At 40.4% G+C, this 19,930-nt stretch overlaps 1 protein-coding gene and 1 non-coding gene across 5 annotated transcripts in view; one reads left to right on the top strand and one right to left on the bottom strand.

The window, feature by feature from the left end:
- Nucleotides 1-19,930, bottom strand: part of DIS3L2 (DIS3 like 3'-5' exoribonuclease 2) — a 361,464-nt gene that overhangs the window by 235,427 nt on the left and 106,107 nt on the right. For all 4 annotated transcript variants that reach the window (XM_067027175.1, XM_059053623.2, XM_067027176.1 and 1 more), the window contains exon 6: nucleotides 5,730-5,964. In XM_067027175.1, the coding sequence (XP_066883276.1) occupies nucleotides 5,730-5,964 (235 nt within the window). The remainder of the gene's footprint in view (nucleotides 1-5,729; nucleotides 5,965-19,930) is intronic.
- LOC131751749 (U6 spliceosomal RNA) lies at nucleotides 9,063-9,169 on the top strand. Its single transcript, XR_009334307.1, has one exon. It is a non-coding gene; the product is annotated as a U6 spliceosomal RNA (small nuclear RNA).

Genomic DNA, 19,930 nt, shown 5'->3' with positions numbered 1-19,930 from the left:
TTTTTCTAATACTCAAGTTTTTTCTAATGTGCAATAATGCTATATATAAACTATTAAACATATTAAGAAGATGTAAGATTCAAAATTCACATTGTGAATAGGTTTGATAAACTAAGACATACATAGACCATACTATAGTCAAAAGAGCAAAACAGGGCACAAACAGTCCCCAGAAAAGACCCCACAATTGAGCAAAAATTGAGGCAACAGATTTTTACCCAAATTATTTTAATTAGCACCACATGGGCAAAAAACCAATCCAGTAACCACAAGAAACTAAGGAACTGAAGAAGCGTTGCATTTCCTAACAGTAAATAATTAAAACATTCATTAAAGTCTTGTTCAGCATCAACTATCAATTTCGGTAGCTTAAACCAGTGGTTCTCCAAGTGTGGCTTGAGATCCTGCCAAAGGCCCACAAGGTCAAAACTCTTTTCATAATAATACTAAGACATTATTTGTCCCTTTCACTCTCATTTTCTCATGTCTGTAAAGTAGAGGTCAGCAAACTAAACTGGCCCACAGGCCAAATCCAGCCATGTCCACTCATTTACATATTCTCTACAGCCACTTTCAGGCTACAAAAGCAGAGTTGAGTAGTTGTGACACAGAAGTCTCTGTCTCGGGTGTATCCCACAAAGCCGGAAATATTTACTATGTGGTCCTTTACAGAATACCTTTGCTAACCCCTGCTCTAATGACCAATAGCATGTGTGCTTATGTATTCTTGTGTTTTCTAGAATTTTCTAAGATTATCCATTTAAAGTACAAACAAGTATATTTTAGAAGTTAATTCCAATTTTCTCCTCAGTATTTTGACTATCGTTTTATCTACTACTATAAATCATTAACCTCACTAATGCCCAATAAATCATTATTTTAAAATCTGAAGTTTTCCTTAAGTGTACACAGAAACACAACTAGAAGTAAGTACACTTATTTTGCACTATTTTAAAGCTTTCTTTGTTTTAATTTTAAATACAGAAATACTGATAGATATAACCTACATACACAAAAGCATTTTGGAGTCTTCAATAATTCTTAAGAACACAGAAGTGTCCTGAGACCAAATAACTTGAGAATCACAGGTTTAAATAAAGTTGTTTGCAACAGAATACAAGTTCTTTTCAAGAACACAAGGAATACTCTCCAGGATAAATCACATGCTATGCCACAAAACAAGTCTCAACAAATTTAAGAGCACAGAAATTATATCAAGACCTAGAGATTATCATACTAAGTGAAGTAAATCAGAAAGAGAAAGACAAATCCCACATGACATCATTTATATGTGGAATCTAAAATATGACATAAATGAACTTCCACGAAACAAAAACAGACTCACAGACATAAAGAACAGACTTGTGGTTGCCAAGGGGGAGGTAGGGGAGGGGAGGGAAGGATTGGGAGTTTGGGATTAGCAGATGCAAACCAGTATATATAGACTGGAAAAACAACAAGGTCCTGTTGTATTAGCCCAGGGAACTATATTCAATATCCTGTAATAAACCATAATGGACTTCACAGGGAGGAATGGCTGGTCTAGCACAGGATTTGGGTCTTAGACATTGGAGGTCCTGACCATCTGTCTCTACCTGAATCACACAAGATATGAATGCATTACCCACTCAGTCTAAGACAGGGAAGGGCTTCCCTGGTGCTGCAGTGGTTAACAATCCGCCTGCCAATGCAGGGGACACGGGTTCGAACCCTGGTCCAGGAAGATCCCACATGCCGCGGAGCAACTAAGCCCGCGAGCCACGACTACTGAGTCCACGTGCCACAACTACTGAAGCCTGCGTGCCTAGAGCCTGTGCTCTGCAACGAGAGAAGCCACCGCAACAAGAAGACAGCGCACCGCAACAAAGAGCAGCCCTCACTCGCCACAACTAGAGAAAGCCCGCGTGCAGCAACGAAGACCCAACACAGCTAAAAATAAATAAAAGACAGGGAAGCAAAAATTCCCACCGTATCCTTCTAACATAGGTCTGGACAAGGCTTTACTTTTTTTAAAAAACAAAAAAATACTTTAAAACACTGGCACAAAACATTGTCCAACAAAGTGAGACAGTGGCATGGACATATATACACTACCAAACGTAGGGTGGATAGCTAGTGGGAAGCAACCGCATGGCACAGGGAGATCAGCTAGGTGGTTTGTGACCACCTAGAGGGGTGGGATAGGGAGGGTGGGAGGGAGGGAGACGCAAGAGGGAAGAGATATGGGAACATATGTATATGTATAACTGATCCACTTTGTTGTAAAGCAGAAACTAACACACCATTGTAAAGCAATTACACTCCAAAAAAGATGTTTAAAAAAAATTGTCCAAAAATTGTGGTTGATGGGAAACTGCCTTATATTTAATTTTTAATATAATTTCTGAAGCAAACGTAACTGTCTTCTAATCATCATTATACACAGTGGAGGGCTAGGAAACAAAAATATAAGAAAGATTTGATCTCAGAATCTGGAAACACTAGCAGAAAGGAAATGAAAAAAATTGGCTCTGAGAAAGAAGGGTTTCTAGACAGCCAGGAGTAAGGGTTTTGGCATTTCAGTAACCCCAAAGTATCACAGGAGAATAATCATATGGATCTGCTTTTCTCAGCCAAAGGGAAATGCGGTTACTTTTTATCCAAGGAAAGAGAGCTTAAACCTAGGCAATGAATAGGCCTGTCGCTGGAAGGAGATGAATTTTATGTGTGAAAAAAAGGGCTCTTCCTGACTCCTAAGGTTGACTTGGGCAGGCCCCAGGAGGCGCAGTAACAGATCGATTCAAACCTCGGAAAGGAACAAGGATTCCATGTGGATTCTCCCTTCAAAAAAGAGTTGACGGTGGCCAGAGACAAAAGCGAGAACTGAGAGGGTCACCGACTCTACATTCAAACCCATGTTCAGTCATCAGGGTACTGGCAGAAGCTTGTCCCCAGACCAGAAAGCTGAACAAGATCTCTGAGAGACCGTACTAAGGTAGAGAACAGGAAAAGCACATCACAACCTGATTAGGTCACCATCGCCAAGACTCAGAGGCCAAAACTGTTCTTAAAGTTCCCAAAGCTGTATGATAAAGAGCTACTGTACCAATTAGTGATGAGGTTTTTTTTATCCTTTGGAGTTTGCTACCCAGGCAATCGTTACTCAAATACTTGATACCAAAGAATATTTATTTGGGTTGTCTCCCGTCTTGACACAGATGGCAGTTTTCTATGCTGACAATAATCCCATTGCCTGGGAAGTGGTAAAAGCTCAGCGTCGGGAGGCTGTGGGACCGGACCTACAAAAGGGGCCCAGGTCTCTGGCCTATTCTTTCAAGGGCTGAGGAGGATACAGACCCATGTTGTCTTCCTAGAAGAAACCACTGTGTAGGTCTAGATGCCCAGAGAAACTCTTCTCTGAATGCAATGACAGGCACTTGCTGCATACAGCTGGGGTTACCTGCCAACTACCAGAGAAACTGGAAGTTATGGTAAAGACATGAATGTTTCCCGGGCAAACAGGGACATACTAAGTATACACACGTAATATGTCAGGTTTGCTCTGGGTAAAAAAAACATGATATTCAAACAAAAACCACTCTTTTGCATACAGGTGTGAACTAGGATTAATAATCCATTTGCAATTACAACACAAAGCAAAGAACCTTTTTAGAAGTCTTAGGAAAAGTTTATGATGTTCTTAAGGTTATGGTTTGTTTCAATAACAAATTTCAAACCCTTAAATGGTGCAAAAAGAACTAACATCCTAACTGTAACCAGATTTTATATTATCCAAAGAAGAGAAGCTGGTTGAAATATCCTTAAAAACACCATGATTTTTAAAAGAGCAAATTGCAACTTTCCTAAATATCAAGAGGGCAAGAAATGAGAAACAGCCATGTGGTTTCAAAACTCTCTATTTAGAGGCTAGCAGGAAAGAGAAACTGGTACCAGATACTGAGGGAAGGATTAAGGCTGTTCCCTCTGTCAGGGCCAGTAAGGAAGCAATATAAACAACAGTAGGATACAAAGAGTAAAAACAGTAAGGAAAAAAAACTGCATATGGTGGACTTGTAAAGCACTCAATGACACTTACTTGCAACAGAGATGGAGGAAAATTACAACAGAGGACAAATCAAGAGTACGTCTGGCATCAGAATTTCCCAAACAAAAAGGATAAAGTGAATTATTAATATCCACCCCGGGCATCAATTCTGCCATCACTTCCATCCATCAATATTCCTTGCCCTTGTATTGGTACCAATCACTAATGAGAAACTGAAGCATCTCATCCCTTCAACTTGGAACCTAGAGGAAAAGAAGCTGCTGAGGTCTTCCAAGTTCAATCACCTGAGCTAGGTTTCCACAAAGTAGTTTTGGGCCAAATACCCAGTAAGTTTTAAAGTACTCCTTTCCCTGGCTTTGTCCTTCAAGTATCTCTCTCCCTTGGTGACCTTGCAGATGAGGATTTGGCTATTTAGGGTCCTGGCTATTAAACTGTTTTTAAAGGAAGAAAGAAGAAACATCAGAAGAAGGAATTTTCAAGGAATAACATCCAAATGAAAGTGGCTGGGCCCTGAACAGTGGAACCACTAGTTATCTAAGCAGGCCACAAAAACAAAAGGAACCTGGGTGCCCTCAGGTCAGCACCCCTGGTGGGGCAGTGAGGAAGCAGCAGCCTCTTCATTCAGACAGAACTTCAAAGTGGGGAAGTCCTTCTGAATGAGTAGTCCTTGGCACCAGAAAGTGACACATGCTTTCAGAAAGTGCTCGCTGCCTGAGATCACTGCCTCATCAGCAGTGAAGACACAGGGGGATCCTTATGCAGTCACTTCCTGAAATCACCTCCAGCTTTCTTCAGGATGTCAGAGAACTGTGCTCACCAGTCCCTATCACAGGGTGTCTGCTGAACATCCTCCTTTAGTAATCTTCTGGAATTTCTTCTAGCCTTTCGTGGGGACTGTGCCAGAAACTTCTTCCTGATAAAAAAACCCCTCATAATCTAGTTGGCCTAACCAGGTCAATATTTTCCATTTCATAACATACATAAAAATCAATCTGGCTAGAAAACATATTCCCTGCACTTAAAACCTCCTAGAAATCTATACATTGAAATATTCCAATTTTCATTGCTACTTTCCCTTAAGTTTTCCAGAGCGCAGTCAGGTAGGGCCCTTGGTCACAGCTCTTCGCCTATGTGTTTGCAGTTGCTTTTTTCAGTATCCAGGGGACCCCTGGCTTAAATTTTGATCAGAGAAAATAAGACTGGCTTTTTTAAAAGCTTACGGTCAAAACACTTTGTAAAGATAATCTGTTTATCAAATTTAAGGTGATCTATTCACCACTAAGGATGAAATGTACCAAGTTAAAATTAAAGCAAAATCCAGGGTAAAACAAAGTGCTTTTTTTGTAAGGATTTTAGTTTGGTTTAATTATGTCCATATCAACCACAGGGTGGGATTGGGCTCATAACAGGAGATTTCAAGGTTAGCTATCAACACAATGCAAAACCCATTAGGAAATGACAACAGCAACCGCTGACCACACAAATCACCAGCAGCATTTCTGTCCCCTCCTCACAAACAGCATCTGGAAGCCTGTCAAAGATCCCCTTTTCCTAAAAGCTGCCACAGGTTAGAAATTGGAAAGATACCAACTGTACTGTGTGATTAATTCTGTAGCACAGAGAGAATTCCAATACTTAAAACAATCTACTAAAATGAAACGTCAGAGAGCAGTCCGGTACTCACCTTTTGCATGAACACAAACTGAGAGTTTCTTAACACCGTCAACCAGAGCATTCTGCGTGTTGCCACGTCCATCTTCCGAGTCGCTGTCATCAAACTGAGCCTCTATAATGACATCAGGACTGTCATTATAGCCTTTCAGGGACTGTTGCAGGAGATGGCTTCCACAGAGCTCCTCGGGGAGATCTGATTCATAGGCACCTTCTGTTTCTTTGTCATCGCTCTCTGGTTTAATTACCTGAAGAAAAGAGAAAAGTTCTGCTAAATCACTGGAGGGAAAAAATGGGAAAGTGCGGATTTTTCTTTTTTCATCTTTCTTTCCTAAGGAAAAAACTGCACATTCAGAAGCACTGGACACTCACCATGTCATTTGAAAAAGAATCTTTATTTTCCAGATGCACAGACTACCTTACGATCAATCCAGCTCTTCAAGATGCCCGAGATTAATGCTATATCCACTTCTCATTTTTCTGATGTACATTTTCCTCCTCTCTCCCACAAAGGCCCTAAATACGAGAAGTACCACGCCGCCTCACAAAGTGTCCGCCACATGGGACCAACCAGCGTGCTGGGAAATGATAAAAGAACTCAACACAGCTTGTCACTGTGCTCCCAAATGAAACCACAAGAAGGCAAGACGAAATCGAAAAAAAAATGAAGTGTGAACAAGAGTTTATAAAATGTTCCCATAAACAATATAAACACTTAATTCTCCATTCTGAGGCCTGGGATCAGTACAGAAAGCGCACAACTGATAGACATTTACACGAGAAATAAGAATGAGCATGACACAACATGTCAAAAGTTTTCAATTTAACAAAAATGAAGTAAATAGGAGAAAAGAATCCACTACTAATCCACTCAATGAGTTAGTCACATGACACTCATATGACAGTACCCTTTGATTTCTATGGGCACGATATTAACATACACCAGTGTTGTTATTTAGTCACTGAAAAAAAAAAAGGTGACCCTATATGTAAATCTGCCCATCTACACTAGCAAAAAAGACAGATTTTGTAGGTTCTAGATGTTACTTAGAATACCATATCCTTCTAATAATGTGCAATCTAAACATATAATCAAGATGTGATCATACATACGTGTGTGTGGGGGTATGAATTTGATCATTATTGGTAGCACATTCGTTTCATTCTTTCAAACAAATGCTGGAAGGCCAGCCTCACGCCAGGCGCCCTCATGAGGCCTACATTCTAGTGAGGAGACAGATGGTGAACAATTTACTCATTCAACAAATCATACAGAGTAACTTCCACGGTGCAAGGCACTGTTCTCGGTGGCAAGGGGCAGCGGTGTACACAATCAGAAGTCTAACGGTGATAAGTGCTAGTGAAAAACATATATAATATGAAAATGCTGGTTATTGGAAACTGAGGCTAGTTTACCAGTAGGGTGGTTAGGGAGGATGCCTCCTGGATGAAGCGACATTTGAGCAGAGACCTGAATGGAGTGAGCTTCTAGCAGTTTCTCTATGTGCTTATAATTGATAAGTCTAATATTTTTCTGAGTTTGACTCTGAGGTTTCAAATTAGATGCCTGCTTTCAACAAACCAAATTAATGTTCGAATTACATCACACAAAGATCTTGCTTAATGAAAGATCTTCATTTTATACAACACACAAAAAGTTATTAAAAGAAATCTTTCTCCAAACATTATAATGTCACAGATTCCAATTAACGTAACTGTCCCCAATGAATATTATAATATCCACCCAGAAAATCAAAGTAAAATATTACAAAGATAGTCACACAATCAGAATACAGACTCTAAAAATATATTCCCAAAGTTTTAAAATATCTGACTTCATGAAAATGTGATAACAGAAATCTGACTCTTGTCAGATTCACTGATTTATTCATTTCTTCGTTAATTTGTTCATTATTTCCACGTTTGTTCATTATTTCCAAACAAACAAGGCTCCTTTTCTTTAACAGTTAAAAAGAAAGTTCATCTGGCTAAGCCAGAAATCTCTAAAAAGATTCCCCTTAGGCCCCTTCCTGCATGAGAACGTAAGAGTGAAGCAACAGCTAAGTTTTAAATTAATATACAATTACAACACCAGCTCTCCTGCACTTCTGCCTTGAAACACGAATCCTGGTTTCATACCTGACCCAAAATATATCATTCAAAAAGCAGAGAATTCACTGACAAATTAGAGAAGAAAACGAAATCTGACATCACTCAAATCAGCAAATCCATTCAATTTCCTTAAATGTGCCGAGCAAATTCAATAACGTTTAGGAAGATCTGCCCCTGACCATCCTCAAAGAATGAACACAACCTCGGGCACTGTCAGAACAGCCCAAAGCACAGGCAGGAGGCGCGTGTGCAGACCCTAAGTCTAAAGCTCGGTGGCTACAACACAATCACTGGTCCACTGTTCTTTTTTACGTGTCATCCCGTACAAACTTTATCTCAGAAAGAAGAGAGCTGGGGGCAGGGGTGAAAGAAAACAACTGACATGCTACAGTTAGAATAAAGGTAAAATGCAGTCTTCTGGAAAGATGTTAATTAAACGAGGGTTCCAGGCCTTTACTCTCTATTATGTATTTATTTCTTCTGCTAACGGTTTCAGAAAGGATTTGGTTCCCACAGACCAAGGAGAAAATATTAGAGGGTAACCAGAATTCTGACTTTATAAAATTTGAAGGCTCAACTATCCCACAGTGAAAGGTAGTCTTTGTATGTATGTATATGTGTGTGAGTAAAATATAAAGAGAATTCTGTAATCACCATGATTCTGCCTACCTACATATTAAGCATTATGCTTTGGCTTACACATACAAAGTTCAAGGAAAAGTCCATGGGAAAAAGAGCACAGTGGAAAGCAGTGACCAGAGTACAGCAAGCTTAACCGTACAGCACGTTTCAAAACCAACCCAGTTCTGATTTTATGATAATCTCCATGGTTTTGATTAGCTATACTCAAGAATTAGTGTTTTAGGCACTAAATTCACTTTTGAGTTACTAAAGCAGAGAATGCTGTATGGTAGCAGGGTTTAACGTATAAATCAAGTCATTCAAAACTGTATAATTAAAATATAAATTAATACATTGCATTTTTAAAGTATTTTCATTCTATTTTTGTTATCGCAGTACAAACAAGAATAAAATAAATGTTACGGGGAAAAAAGATCACCTTAAAGTCATAGGATACAAAAGGCACTCTAAAACCGTTCCATATCACATATTCGTTAAGAATGAGGGTTGTGGAACTCCTTCAAGAAACGGCTAATTCAAGTCAAGAAAAGGAAACAAACAAGATGAAAATGGGCACTTCTCTGGTGGCGCAGTGGTTAAGAATCCGCCTGCCGTGCTCGCTTCGGCAGCACATATACTCAAATTGGAACGATACAGAGAAGATTAGCATGGCCCCTGCGCAAGGATGACACACAAATTTGTGAAGCATTCCAATTTTTTATTCCAATAAAGATGTTAATTAATTAATTTTAAAAAAAGAAAAATCACTAAAGCACTGAAAGTTATTGGAGCTATAGGATGCTAGGGCCATTTTCATTCTTAATGAAATGTCAGCCATAATGTTGAATAAAAATGTACTGGATTAAAAATTTTAAGTTTATAGAAAAAAAAAAAAAAAAGAATCCGCCTGCCAGTGCAGGGGACACAGTTTCGATCTCTGGTCCGGGAAGATCCCACGTACCAAGGAGCAACTAAGCCCGCGCGCCTCGGGCCTGTGCTCCACAACAAGAGAAGCCACAGCAATGAGAAGCCCACGCACCACGACAAAGAGTAGCCCCCGCTCGCCACAACTAGATGCAGTCACAAAGGTTAAAAAAAAAAACCTGTAAGATCTCGTCATATGGGAAAAACAAGGAAGCTTTCACAGGCTACTAGAGTCTCATCTAAAGGACTCGGGAATCATCATGAAAGGGCTCTCTCTGGTCAACCTCAGAAAATTCTCAACATTTACCCTACCTTTCCTATATAAAATGTACCTCACGTTAGCCAAACAGTTGATGGGGTAAAATTCTTCTTTACGGAAGAGTTTCAGCTGACTAAGAAGGAAGGACTGAAAGACTTTCATTATCACCATTCTGACATCCCTACTGAAATGATGGATACAGAAGGTGATCATCCATGGTTGCTAAATGCTGATGGGGATGGAGTTTTATAATAGATGGACCAGAGCAGCAACACCTGAACCCACTGATTAATACAAATATCGTAAAAAGAGAAAGAACCAAAGTACTTCCTGATGTACTATGATTAGGAAGTAAATACTATACTGATGTATGTGCTATAATTAAGAAGTAAATACCACCGTCTGTGAAGTATTTTCCCCTAACCTGAACTTAAATCTGACCTGATATAGGTAACAGAGGAAGATGTTAAACACCACGAGGGAGAGGATCCATTTACACTCACTGCCTAGATGATTTCATCCAGTCTCGTGGCTTTAAATCTCTCTGTATGCTATTAACTCCCAAAATTAAATGCCTCGCCTCAACCCTTCCCCCAAATTCCAGACACATATCCAATTGCCTACTTGACATCTTCATTTGGATGTCAGCTGGCGCCTCAAACAGGAGAACCCTTGGTTCCCACCAGAACCCATTCCTCTCCCAGCACTGTCTCTCCCGGCACATGGCACTGAACTGGGGCATCACCCTTGACTCTCTCCTTCTCACACCCCACATCTAATTTATCAAGAGAGCCTTCCTGTAAAATATATCTTCTTGCCACTTCCACTGTTAGTATAAAAATCCAAGCAACCTTTATCTCCTTGCAGAACTACTGTAATAACTGGTCTCCTGACTTCTATTTTGGACCAAAGGAACAGAGTGATTTTTTTTTTTTTTTTTTTGGCTGTGTTGGGTGTTCGATGCTGCAGGCGGACTTTCTCTAGTTGCGGCAAGTGGGGGCTACTCCTCATTGTGGTGCACAGGCTCCTCATTGCAGCAGCTTCTCTTGTTGCGGAGCACAGGTTCTAGGCACGCGGGCTTCAGCAGTTGTGGTGCGCGGGCTTCAGTAGTTGTGGCACACGGGCTCAGTAGTTGTGGCTCGTGGACTCTAGTGGGCAGCCTCAGTAGTTGTGGCACATGGGTTTCAGTGCTCCACGGCATGTGGGATCTTCCCGGACCAGGGCTCAAACCCGTGTCCTCTGCATTGGCAGGCGGATTCTTAACCACTGCGCCACCGGGGAAGCCTTAGAGTGATCTTCTTTTTAAAACAAATCAGATCATGTCATTCTCGCAATAGCTTCCCCACATCCTTCCATCACCATGCCACAAGGTCTTGTCAAATCTGGCCCACATCTATTTTTGCATTCTCATTGTCTACAACTTCTTCCTCTGCAAATTACACTCCAATCCTAGAGATCTGCTTGCTGTTCATAGAATACTAAAATCTTCCATCTTGAGATTTTTACATTTGCTCTTCCCTCTATCTGGAAAACTCTTTGCCCAGCTATTCATAGGGATTGCTCTCTTCGTTTTGTTTAGATCTCTGCTCAAATATCCTCCTCTCAGAGAGGCATTCCCTGATCACATTAACTGAAACAGCCCCACCTCGCTGTTATCACTCTATCTTCTTACCCTGCTTTATTTCTCATCACTGCACTTATCACTACCTGACAATATATTATATACTTACCTAACAATATATTATATACTTTCCGTCTCCCAACTAGGATGTGGGTTTCATAAGCACAGAGGCTATTTTATTCACTGCTATATTCTAAGAGTTAGGAATAGCATTTAGTAGTCACTCAAATATATGTTGAATGAATGAACAGCAATTAAGTAGGAAATGACCTGTTCAGAGTCTATCTTCCCTGATAAATATAAACTCCATGAAGTCACATTATATACTCAAGTCTCATCTGAATGAATAAAGAACCAGAGATGGCATACTGCATCTAACATTTCCACACATCTAAAATCTACCCATCTCTCAAGACCTCATCCAAATGCCTTGGATTTTCTATAACCCAGAATCCACCACATAGTCTTCTCAGCTCCTCCTCATGCCCTGCTACCTGCCCCAGACCAGCCTAATTTCTTCCTTTTCTAAAGTCCCAAAGCAGTTTATACATACCTCTTCTACAGCACATCTTATTTTTTTCACTACGCTAGTGTTATCTATGTATGTGATTTACCTCATCTGTTAAGACTGTTTGCTCACCAATAATATATCTCTGTATATTCTATGGCAACTTGCATAATCAATCTAGGTGCTCAATATTTGATGAATAAACATTATTTGATGGATAAAAGGGTAGAAAAATGAAAAAAGGAATATAAAAGACTATCAGGATGCAAGAGAGTTTTCAGAACAGTTTCCAGACATACGAATATGTGGATTAGAAAGTAGAAGCCCAATTTTCCCTGAAACTGTAAAGTCAGAGGCCTTCTTCTGTGGGACTGACCTTGAAAAAGTTGAAAAGTCTAGCTCAGTGGTTCTCAGTTTTGAAGTTTAGCAGATCCTGCTGAGAATCACATGAAAGCTATAACTACTTCCTCCACAGAGGAATTCTAGGGGTGTAAAAGAAGAATCACTTCCCTGGTGGCGCAGTGGTTGAGAGTCCGCCTGCCAATGCAGGGGACACGGGTTCGTGCCCCAGTCCCGGAGGATCCCACATGCCGCGGAGCGGCTGGACCCGTGAGCTATGGCAGCTGAGCCTGTGCGTCTGGAGCCTGTGCTCCGCAACGGGAGAGGCCACAACAGTGAGAGGCCTGTGTAACCACAAAAAAAAAAAAAAAGAAGAATTCTAAAAAAAATTACAAGAAATAAATAACTACCAAGCAGCAAGAGCCAGCTAAATTCAGATGCTTATCTACATGATACTGCACTGCCCTCCACTACTACACTGTCTGGAAACCAGGGACGAGCCGTCAGTTATTTTATCAGAGTTGAAACTTCTCACCATAAGAAGCAAATATAAGTACGCATGCAAATGAATAAAACTGGAAGACATTTAAATAAATGCATTTTCCTAAAATAATTCTAGACCTTCATATCTAAATTATAACTCCAGTTTCAATATGGACCCAAATGTAACCATAAAGTTCACTGTCACCAATTTAAAACATTTTCAGCTAGAAAAGTCATGAATGCCTGAAGACGAGAAGGCCAAAATGTGAGCACAGCTTCCAGGGATGTTTCCTGATTTCTGCAGAGTGTGAAGTACCAATCTGTCCCTTAGAAGGAGCGTGGGGGGATGTCTACACTGAGCTGTAAATCAGATCCACTGCAAAGAGCAACTCAAACTCAACAGAGTCAAGAAACCGGTCACTTTACAACTCAATTCGTTCTTTTCTTCTCCCTCCTTTTATAATTAATATAATGTATTTCAAAATTGGGGAGCAAGAGTACCTGTAACCAATTTAAACGGAATCATAAATGAAAATGCCAAGTAACATTCCCCAACTCCGAGCATGAAACATTTCATAGTCTCCCTGTGTACTGATATAAAAAAAACCCTTCCTTGAACGTAAAAGCCATCTTTGAAGAGTACTATTTTAAATCTCATAAAAACAAAAAGTCTATATTAGCACTGGAAAATTCTGTTCCAAGCAAATAAATTCTATGACATTCCCCTGGGGCAGGGGTTGCTATCAACTTGGTAAAATGGACCTTCTCCAAAAAGATCTACATATGCCTATGTCCACAGGCACTTTCTGCTGAAAGGGCTGTTTACAACAGTGTCAGCTGAAGGCTTTGTGCACAGGAGATAATGCCCTGCCCATCCCGCTACCTGAGCCTCCGATTCAGAGCTAACGCATGTCATGAAGTCCACCTAGGAGCCGCTTTTCCTTTCCTGGCTTCTCTGGCTGGGCTCAGTGACAGCACTCACTTGCCACACATGTTTTAACAAACTTTCAAATCCCTCAATGGCATGCTTGGGACAGAGTATAATCCACTGTTCAGGAAACACCTTGGAGCCAAGAAAAGCAATTGATATTTCCACAGGGAGTTCCTGACAAGGCTTGCCAATAAGCTTCTTTCACTTTAAAACATGACCATGGATACTATCATTTTAAAGACATATTACAGATGTTCTTAAAGGTATCTATGTTAATTGGGAACTTTGTTTGCCTACGGGAGTTAACCCAAGAGTGCCTTCTATTTAGTTAACAGGAGTAGAACAAACTGTCCCCATTCTTCCCAGTTATTCAGGCCCCAAATCTTTTCATCCTTATCATCGGATCAGTTCCTCCCTCCCTCCCCCCCACCCCCCAATCACATCCATCGGCTCATCCTATCACCCTGTCTTCACTGCCACCATGGCCACCACCCTGGCTCAGGTTCCATCACCTCTCACCTGGGTCCAGGCAAGAGCCTTGTAAGGGGGCCGCTGCTATTCTTCTCCTCTTCCCATCTATTCCCAGCACGGCATCAGAGTGAGCCTATGAGATGTAAGTCATATCATGTCAATTCTCTGCTCTAAATCCTGCAGGGCTTTCTGCCCCCATCAGGGCTAAAACCCAAATCCCGACGGATGCACAGGCCCTACGGGATCTCTGCCCCCACCCCGTGACCCTGCTGACTTCATCTCCAACTAGTCCCCACCGCAGCATCTTTGCTATCGCTTGGACACGTTAGGCATGTGTCCACTGTTGCCCAAGATCCTCCCAAGGACGGCTCCCTCACTTCCTGCAGTTCTTACTCAGAGTCACCTTCTCAAGGCAGCCTTCTTTGGTCACCCTATTTAAAATCTCAACCCCACCCCCCAATTCATATCTCCCTTGTTTTACTTATTTTTCCTCTTCAGTACCTACCACTATCGAACGTGGTACTTTATTTACATTATTATGTCTTTCCCAGTGAAACACAAGCTCCGTGAAAGCGGGGACTTTTTCTCCTGTCTGTTCACTGTTATATTCCCAATACTTAACACGGCACTTAACACAATGCCTCCGACACAATTCCATCCTAATGTGCTACTATAACCTTAAACTCAAACCATCAAACACCACTCTAGTCCTTCCCCTCAAAGCACTTCCCCTTCCTGTTCTCTTTTTTTATTAACACCATGACCACTTTCTTCCAGGCCTTTCAAACTCAAAACCTCACAACCATATTTGACTCTTTCTACTGCCAAACATACTGCTTCCCCAAATCCTTCACTTGTCTTTTTACAAGAGCTCTTATTTTTCCACAAATTCGCTGGTATTCTCAGGACCATCCTACAAACTTCCAGAAAATAAAAGATCTGATTAAACTACCTTTTTACTCAAAATTTTTCATGGATTTCTCTTCCCTGGAGAAACTAATTCTCTGTTCTTTGGCTTATCATTCAAAGACCCTGACCTTCTCAATGTCCACTGACCTTTCTAAACCATTTTAATCTTATCTGCCAGTTCCTTCCATTATACACCAATCACAGGCCACTGCAAACCCTTTCCTGGCTTAGATCACACCAACTCAAAAATAGGCTTCTAACAACTTAGAACAGCAGGATCTGTCTCCCTTTTTCTATTTCTCTGTGAGTACAATGAGGAAAACCATATAACTGCCTTGTTAAATTGATTCTTTTTAAAAAATATTTTAAGAAAGAAAGGAAACAGGGCTCTTGGAGAAATGATCGGTATCTGTCAAGGAGCCCTCTGTGCAGAGCAGGCCTGGACTGAAGGAGAGGAAGAGTACAGACGTCTGACGAGTCTGGCTTTAGGGTCTCTGGACACTGTTCCGAAGAGATCACAGGACCTGAAACAGAATTATGGGTGTCTTGTAACACACGCCCTCTCTCCTTTTCTGCACAGCCACCACAAGAAACTAACTAACCACAACTTCACCCTGATACAACCAAGCCTCTGTGCGTAATCACCGAAGAGAGTGAGAAGCAGGCATGCTTCCCCTAGAGGAGAGACAATTCACAGAACACAGCAGATTCCAACTAGAATAATCTCCGTAGCAAGGTATTATGTACTTTGATGCTAGAAATGAGCAGAGGTGGGGAAGAGAATTTGGCAGAATATCACACCAAGTTCCGAAACTCAGGAACAAATAAAGTCAGGCAAGAGGGTGGATAGAAAGAAACCTGGGTAAGCAAGCCCAGGGGAGGGTTCCCAAGAGAGAGGACTAGACAGAAGAACTTCCAAGAACAGAGTTCACGGAAGGAATAGACAACTGTTGAGATTTAGTGAAAGAATACATACATTTACATGTAACTTTGTACGCAGTGACTGCTTTTCTCTTAACCTTACTCTATTGTATTTTGACTTAAGTCTCTAAAACATACCCAATGTATTCATAATGAGTGTTTTAGCTGCAAGAGAGAGAAAAACTAACTTGAATTGGCTGATTAGCTTACATAAGTAACTGATTAGCTTACATAATTGAGTCAATCTGATCATATTGAGAGGCCCATCTGATATTTGCAGAGGGAGAGAGTGATGGGGGTACGGCGGGGCACTCTCAGATTTCCGCAATATCAGCTCCAAAACCAGGGCAGCCTCTCTCTTCATGTGTCAAGAAGGATTCCAGGGGCTTCAGAATATATCCCATCCTATTAGAGACCACAGTGGAAAAAAAGAGAGAAATTCTTGCCTAGGTGCTCTGCAAAAAAGTCTCAGGACTAGGCTCCTGGGGTTGATTTTGGTCCCATGCCCAGTCCTGAATCCATCGCTGTAGCAAGGAGGTGCACTAGACGGTTCTCCCCTGCATCTGAGGAATGTGGCCAGTTCTTCAATCCTAGTAAAGAACAAAGCTGAAGTCTCCTTAGAAATGCTCAAAGTGGGGTTCTTTTGAAAGATAATTCTTTGTATTTTAATTCATAGTAGAAGCCTACTAGTAATAATTTCCACCTGTTTCCATGAATCAAAGATCATTCCCCTTTTAGAATCAAAACCATTTCTGACACGGAATCAAAGCAAGAATCATTCAGGAAAGAAAACAACCTAAAAAGTTTAAACAACATGCTCATGGATGTAGAGCACATGTCAAATAAAGATTATGTGTATTTGAAGTTTTTACATGTATAGACACTTAGCTGCAGTACCTGACCTCAGATTCCTTCACATCACACCATCTGTAGCAAAATGAATTTCACGTCCTTGAGACACACTTCAATATGCCGGACCACACTGAAAAATAAGCTCAATTTGTAGACCATTCCAGAAAACCAGACAGTATACAATGAAAATTTTTCAGAGCAAGGGATATTCAGGACATTAATGTAAGGGCCACAGTCCCAGAGCCTAAGGATGTTCCACATAGACAATTTACTAATAACAGATTAAGCACAATTATCTGAAAAGTCAGCCAACACTTGAACTACCACACTCACGTACTGATAATAAAAACTGAAACTAGATTCGATTAGCGGCTGCTGGCACACTATAAGCTGTGTGCCTATTGCTAGATTTTTTAAATAGATTTAAGGTATGGCCAACTCTAAAAACTTTACTTGTATCTGCAACCATCCTTTCCTTCTTCTCACCTCAAACCACAGACAGAATGATCCAGCTTTGGATACTATTTCTTGCCTTGAGGGCTTTGCTCATTGGGTAGTACCTTCTCCCCCACTATTTCACTGCCCCCTCCTTCTACATGATAAACTTTCTCATGTCATCATACAGATGTTCTCTATCATTTCCCATCTTTGAAAACATTTTCATAAAACTGAAGTAGCTATACTAACATCACACAAAGTGGAATTCAAGAAAAAAAAGTATTACAGGGGTCAAAGAGGATCATTTCATGTTAATAAAAGAATCAATGCATTAGCAAGATATAATGACTGTAAATGTACATGCATCTAATAAAAAAAGCTTCAAACCAGATGAAGCAAAAACTGACAAAAGTAAAGGGAGAAATAAACAAACCCTCAATCATAAATATTTATCAAATAGTAAAACAACTAGACAAAAAAACAGTAACACAGAAGATCTGAAATAAATAAATAAATGTATATATACACACACATATATATCTCAGAGGTCCTTTATCCATAGTACATGAAGTCTTACAATTCATTAACACAAAGACAAACCAATTTAAAAATGGGTCAAAGACTTGCACAGACACCTCAGAAAAGACTAAATATATATAAATGGCCAATGAGCATACACACACAAAATGTTCAGTATCATTTTCTCATCAGGAAAATGCAGAACAAAAGGTAACAAACAACTACAACAACAAAAAGTAATATTACTATCCACCCACAAGAATGGCTAAAATAACACTACTATATTCTGCTAAGAAAGTGGAGAAACTGAATCTCTCATACATTTTTAATGGTAGTGAAAAATGGTACAACTACTTTGGAAAACAGCTTTATGGTTTTTTATAAAGATAAACATATGTTTACCATATGACCCAGCAATTCCACGTCTAGGCCATTTAACCAAGAGAAATAAAAACATATGTTCATACAAAGACACGTACAGCGACATTCATAGCAGTTTTATTCTTAATGGTCAAAAGCTGAAAATAACCCACACGTCCTTCAGCTGGTGGATGGATAAACGGACTCTGGGACATTAACACAATGGAAATACTACTTAGCAACACTAAACAGCATGGGTGACTCTCAAATGCATTCGGCTGATAGAAAAGGGCCAGACTCAAAATAATTCCATTTATATGACATTCCGCAAAAGACAAATCCATAGGGACATAAAACAGATTAGTGGTTGGCAGGGGCTGTGGGGTAAGAGGAAGTGTTGGCTAAAAGGAGACACAAGGGAATTTGTGGGTAGGACGGAACTGTTTTCCATCTTGACTGTGGTAGGGGTTACACATAGCTACACATGCTTTAAAATTCATAGAACTGAATGCTAAAAAGGGTAACTTTTACTATATGCTAATATGTGAACCAAATAAATCTCTTTGTACCCAAGCCAAACAAGCTCAGCATCTATATACAGTGGGGAGCAAAAACTCAATTAAAACATTGAAAGTATGAGCCAAAGTTATCAACTGAAAATAGCAAATATTTTTCATTCTGAAAAAATTTAAAATCCAATAAACATTTATTAAACTCTTACAATATGCAAGGCATCTATTAGGCATTAAATAACTCCTCCGCACAGTGAGGTGACACTTAATAGTGAACAAAATACTTTCAAAAATATCATCATTAGTACTGGCCTACTGATACCTGGAAGTAAGTAGGACCCACAGAGCACATTCCCAAATACCTTTAAGCAGGAGTAAATATCATTTGAATGGCATAAGCTCCAACATGGAATGATTGCTTCCTGCTGAGATGACCAAGAAGGGCTTTGAAAGATGGTGGTTAACAGCATGGGTCAAGAGGATGGATTTTATGAAAAAGATGATATAGAAAAAGTCCAGGAAGTAGGCATGTTTGAGGAACAAGTAGACAGATGTAGTTAGAGCTGGACACCTCTGAAAAGCCACACACACACACAAATCCAAAAGGAAGACTGAGCTCTTCCTTGCCGAAGACAGCCTTGAATGTTATCCATAGCACCTTAGTTAAAATGCACATGCGTGCACACACAGTTTATTCCTTTTCCTTTTTCTCAACTTGATGCTTAAAAGAAAGATAGCCATCAAGACAAATATCAAGATAGAAATGATATGGACTTCCCTGGAGGTCCAGTAGTTAAGACTCTGCGCTTCCACTGCAGGGGACACGGGTTCGATCCCTGGTCAGGGAACTGAGATCCTCTGTGCCACGCAGCACAGCCAGGAAAAAAGGATAGAAATCATACAGTACTCTATACACGGGTAGAGCCGAGGTTCTCGTACACCAAGTGCCACTGAACTCCCAACTTTAAAAGAACACAAGCTCAAAAATAATATGGTACAATGATGGGGAATCACAGCCTGAGTGAGGAGGCAAGGATTGAAGCCTGAGTAAGAAAGGTGACCTAGCAGAATAGCAGGCCAGCAATGTCAGCATATTGGTTACAAACAGGGATAAGCAAATAAGTAAATATGTGGACAATAAGAGCCAGGTTTCTCATCATTAAAGAAGAGAGGTACAAATACCGAAAGGGGGAAACTATAATGAACCCTGTGGTGTTGCACTGGAATTGGAGCTTTCAGTGTAAACTCACAGTTTTCAAGGTAGGTAGGTAGGCAGGTAGCTACCTAGTCAGATAGACAGACAGACAGAGAGACAGACAGACACAGAGATATAAGTAAATATGCATACTTATATTTCTTAGCTCTCTTCATTGAGAAGGCTTGGGAGCATCTGGATTTATGCACTAAAAGGCACCAGGACTTCATAGAAAATGG

This window comes from Kogia breviceps, chromosome 2 (genome assembly GCF_026419965.1).
Source record: "Kogia breviceps isolate mKogBre1 chromosome 2, mKogBre1 haplotype 1, whole genome shotgun sequence".
Classification (NCBI taxonomy): Eukaryota; Metazoa; Chordata; class Mammalia; order Artiodactyla; family Physeteridae; genus Kogia; species Kogia breviceps.
This window is presented reverse-complemented; position numbering and strand designations above follow the sequence as displayed.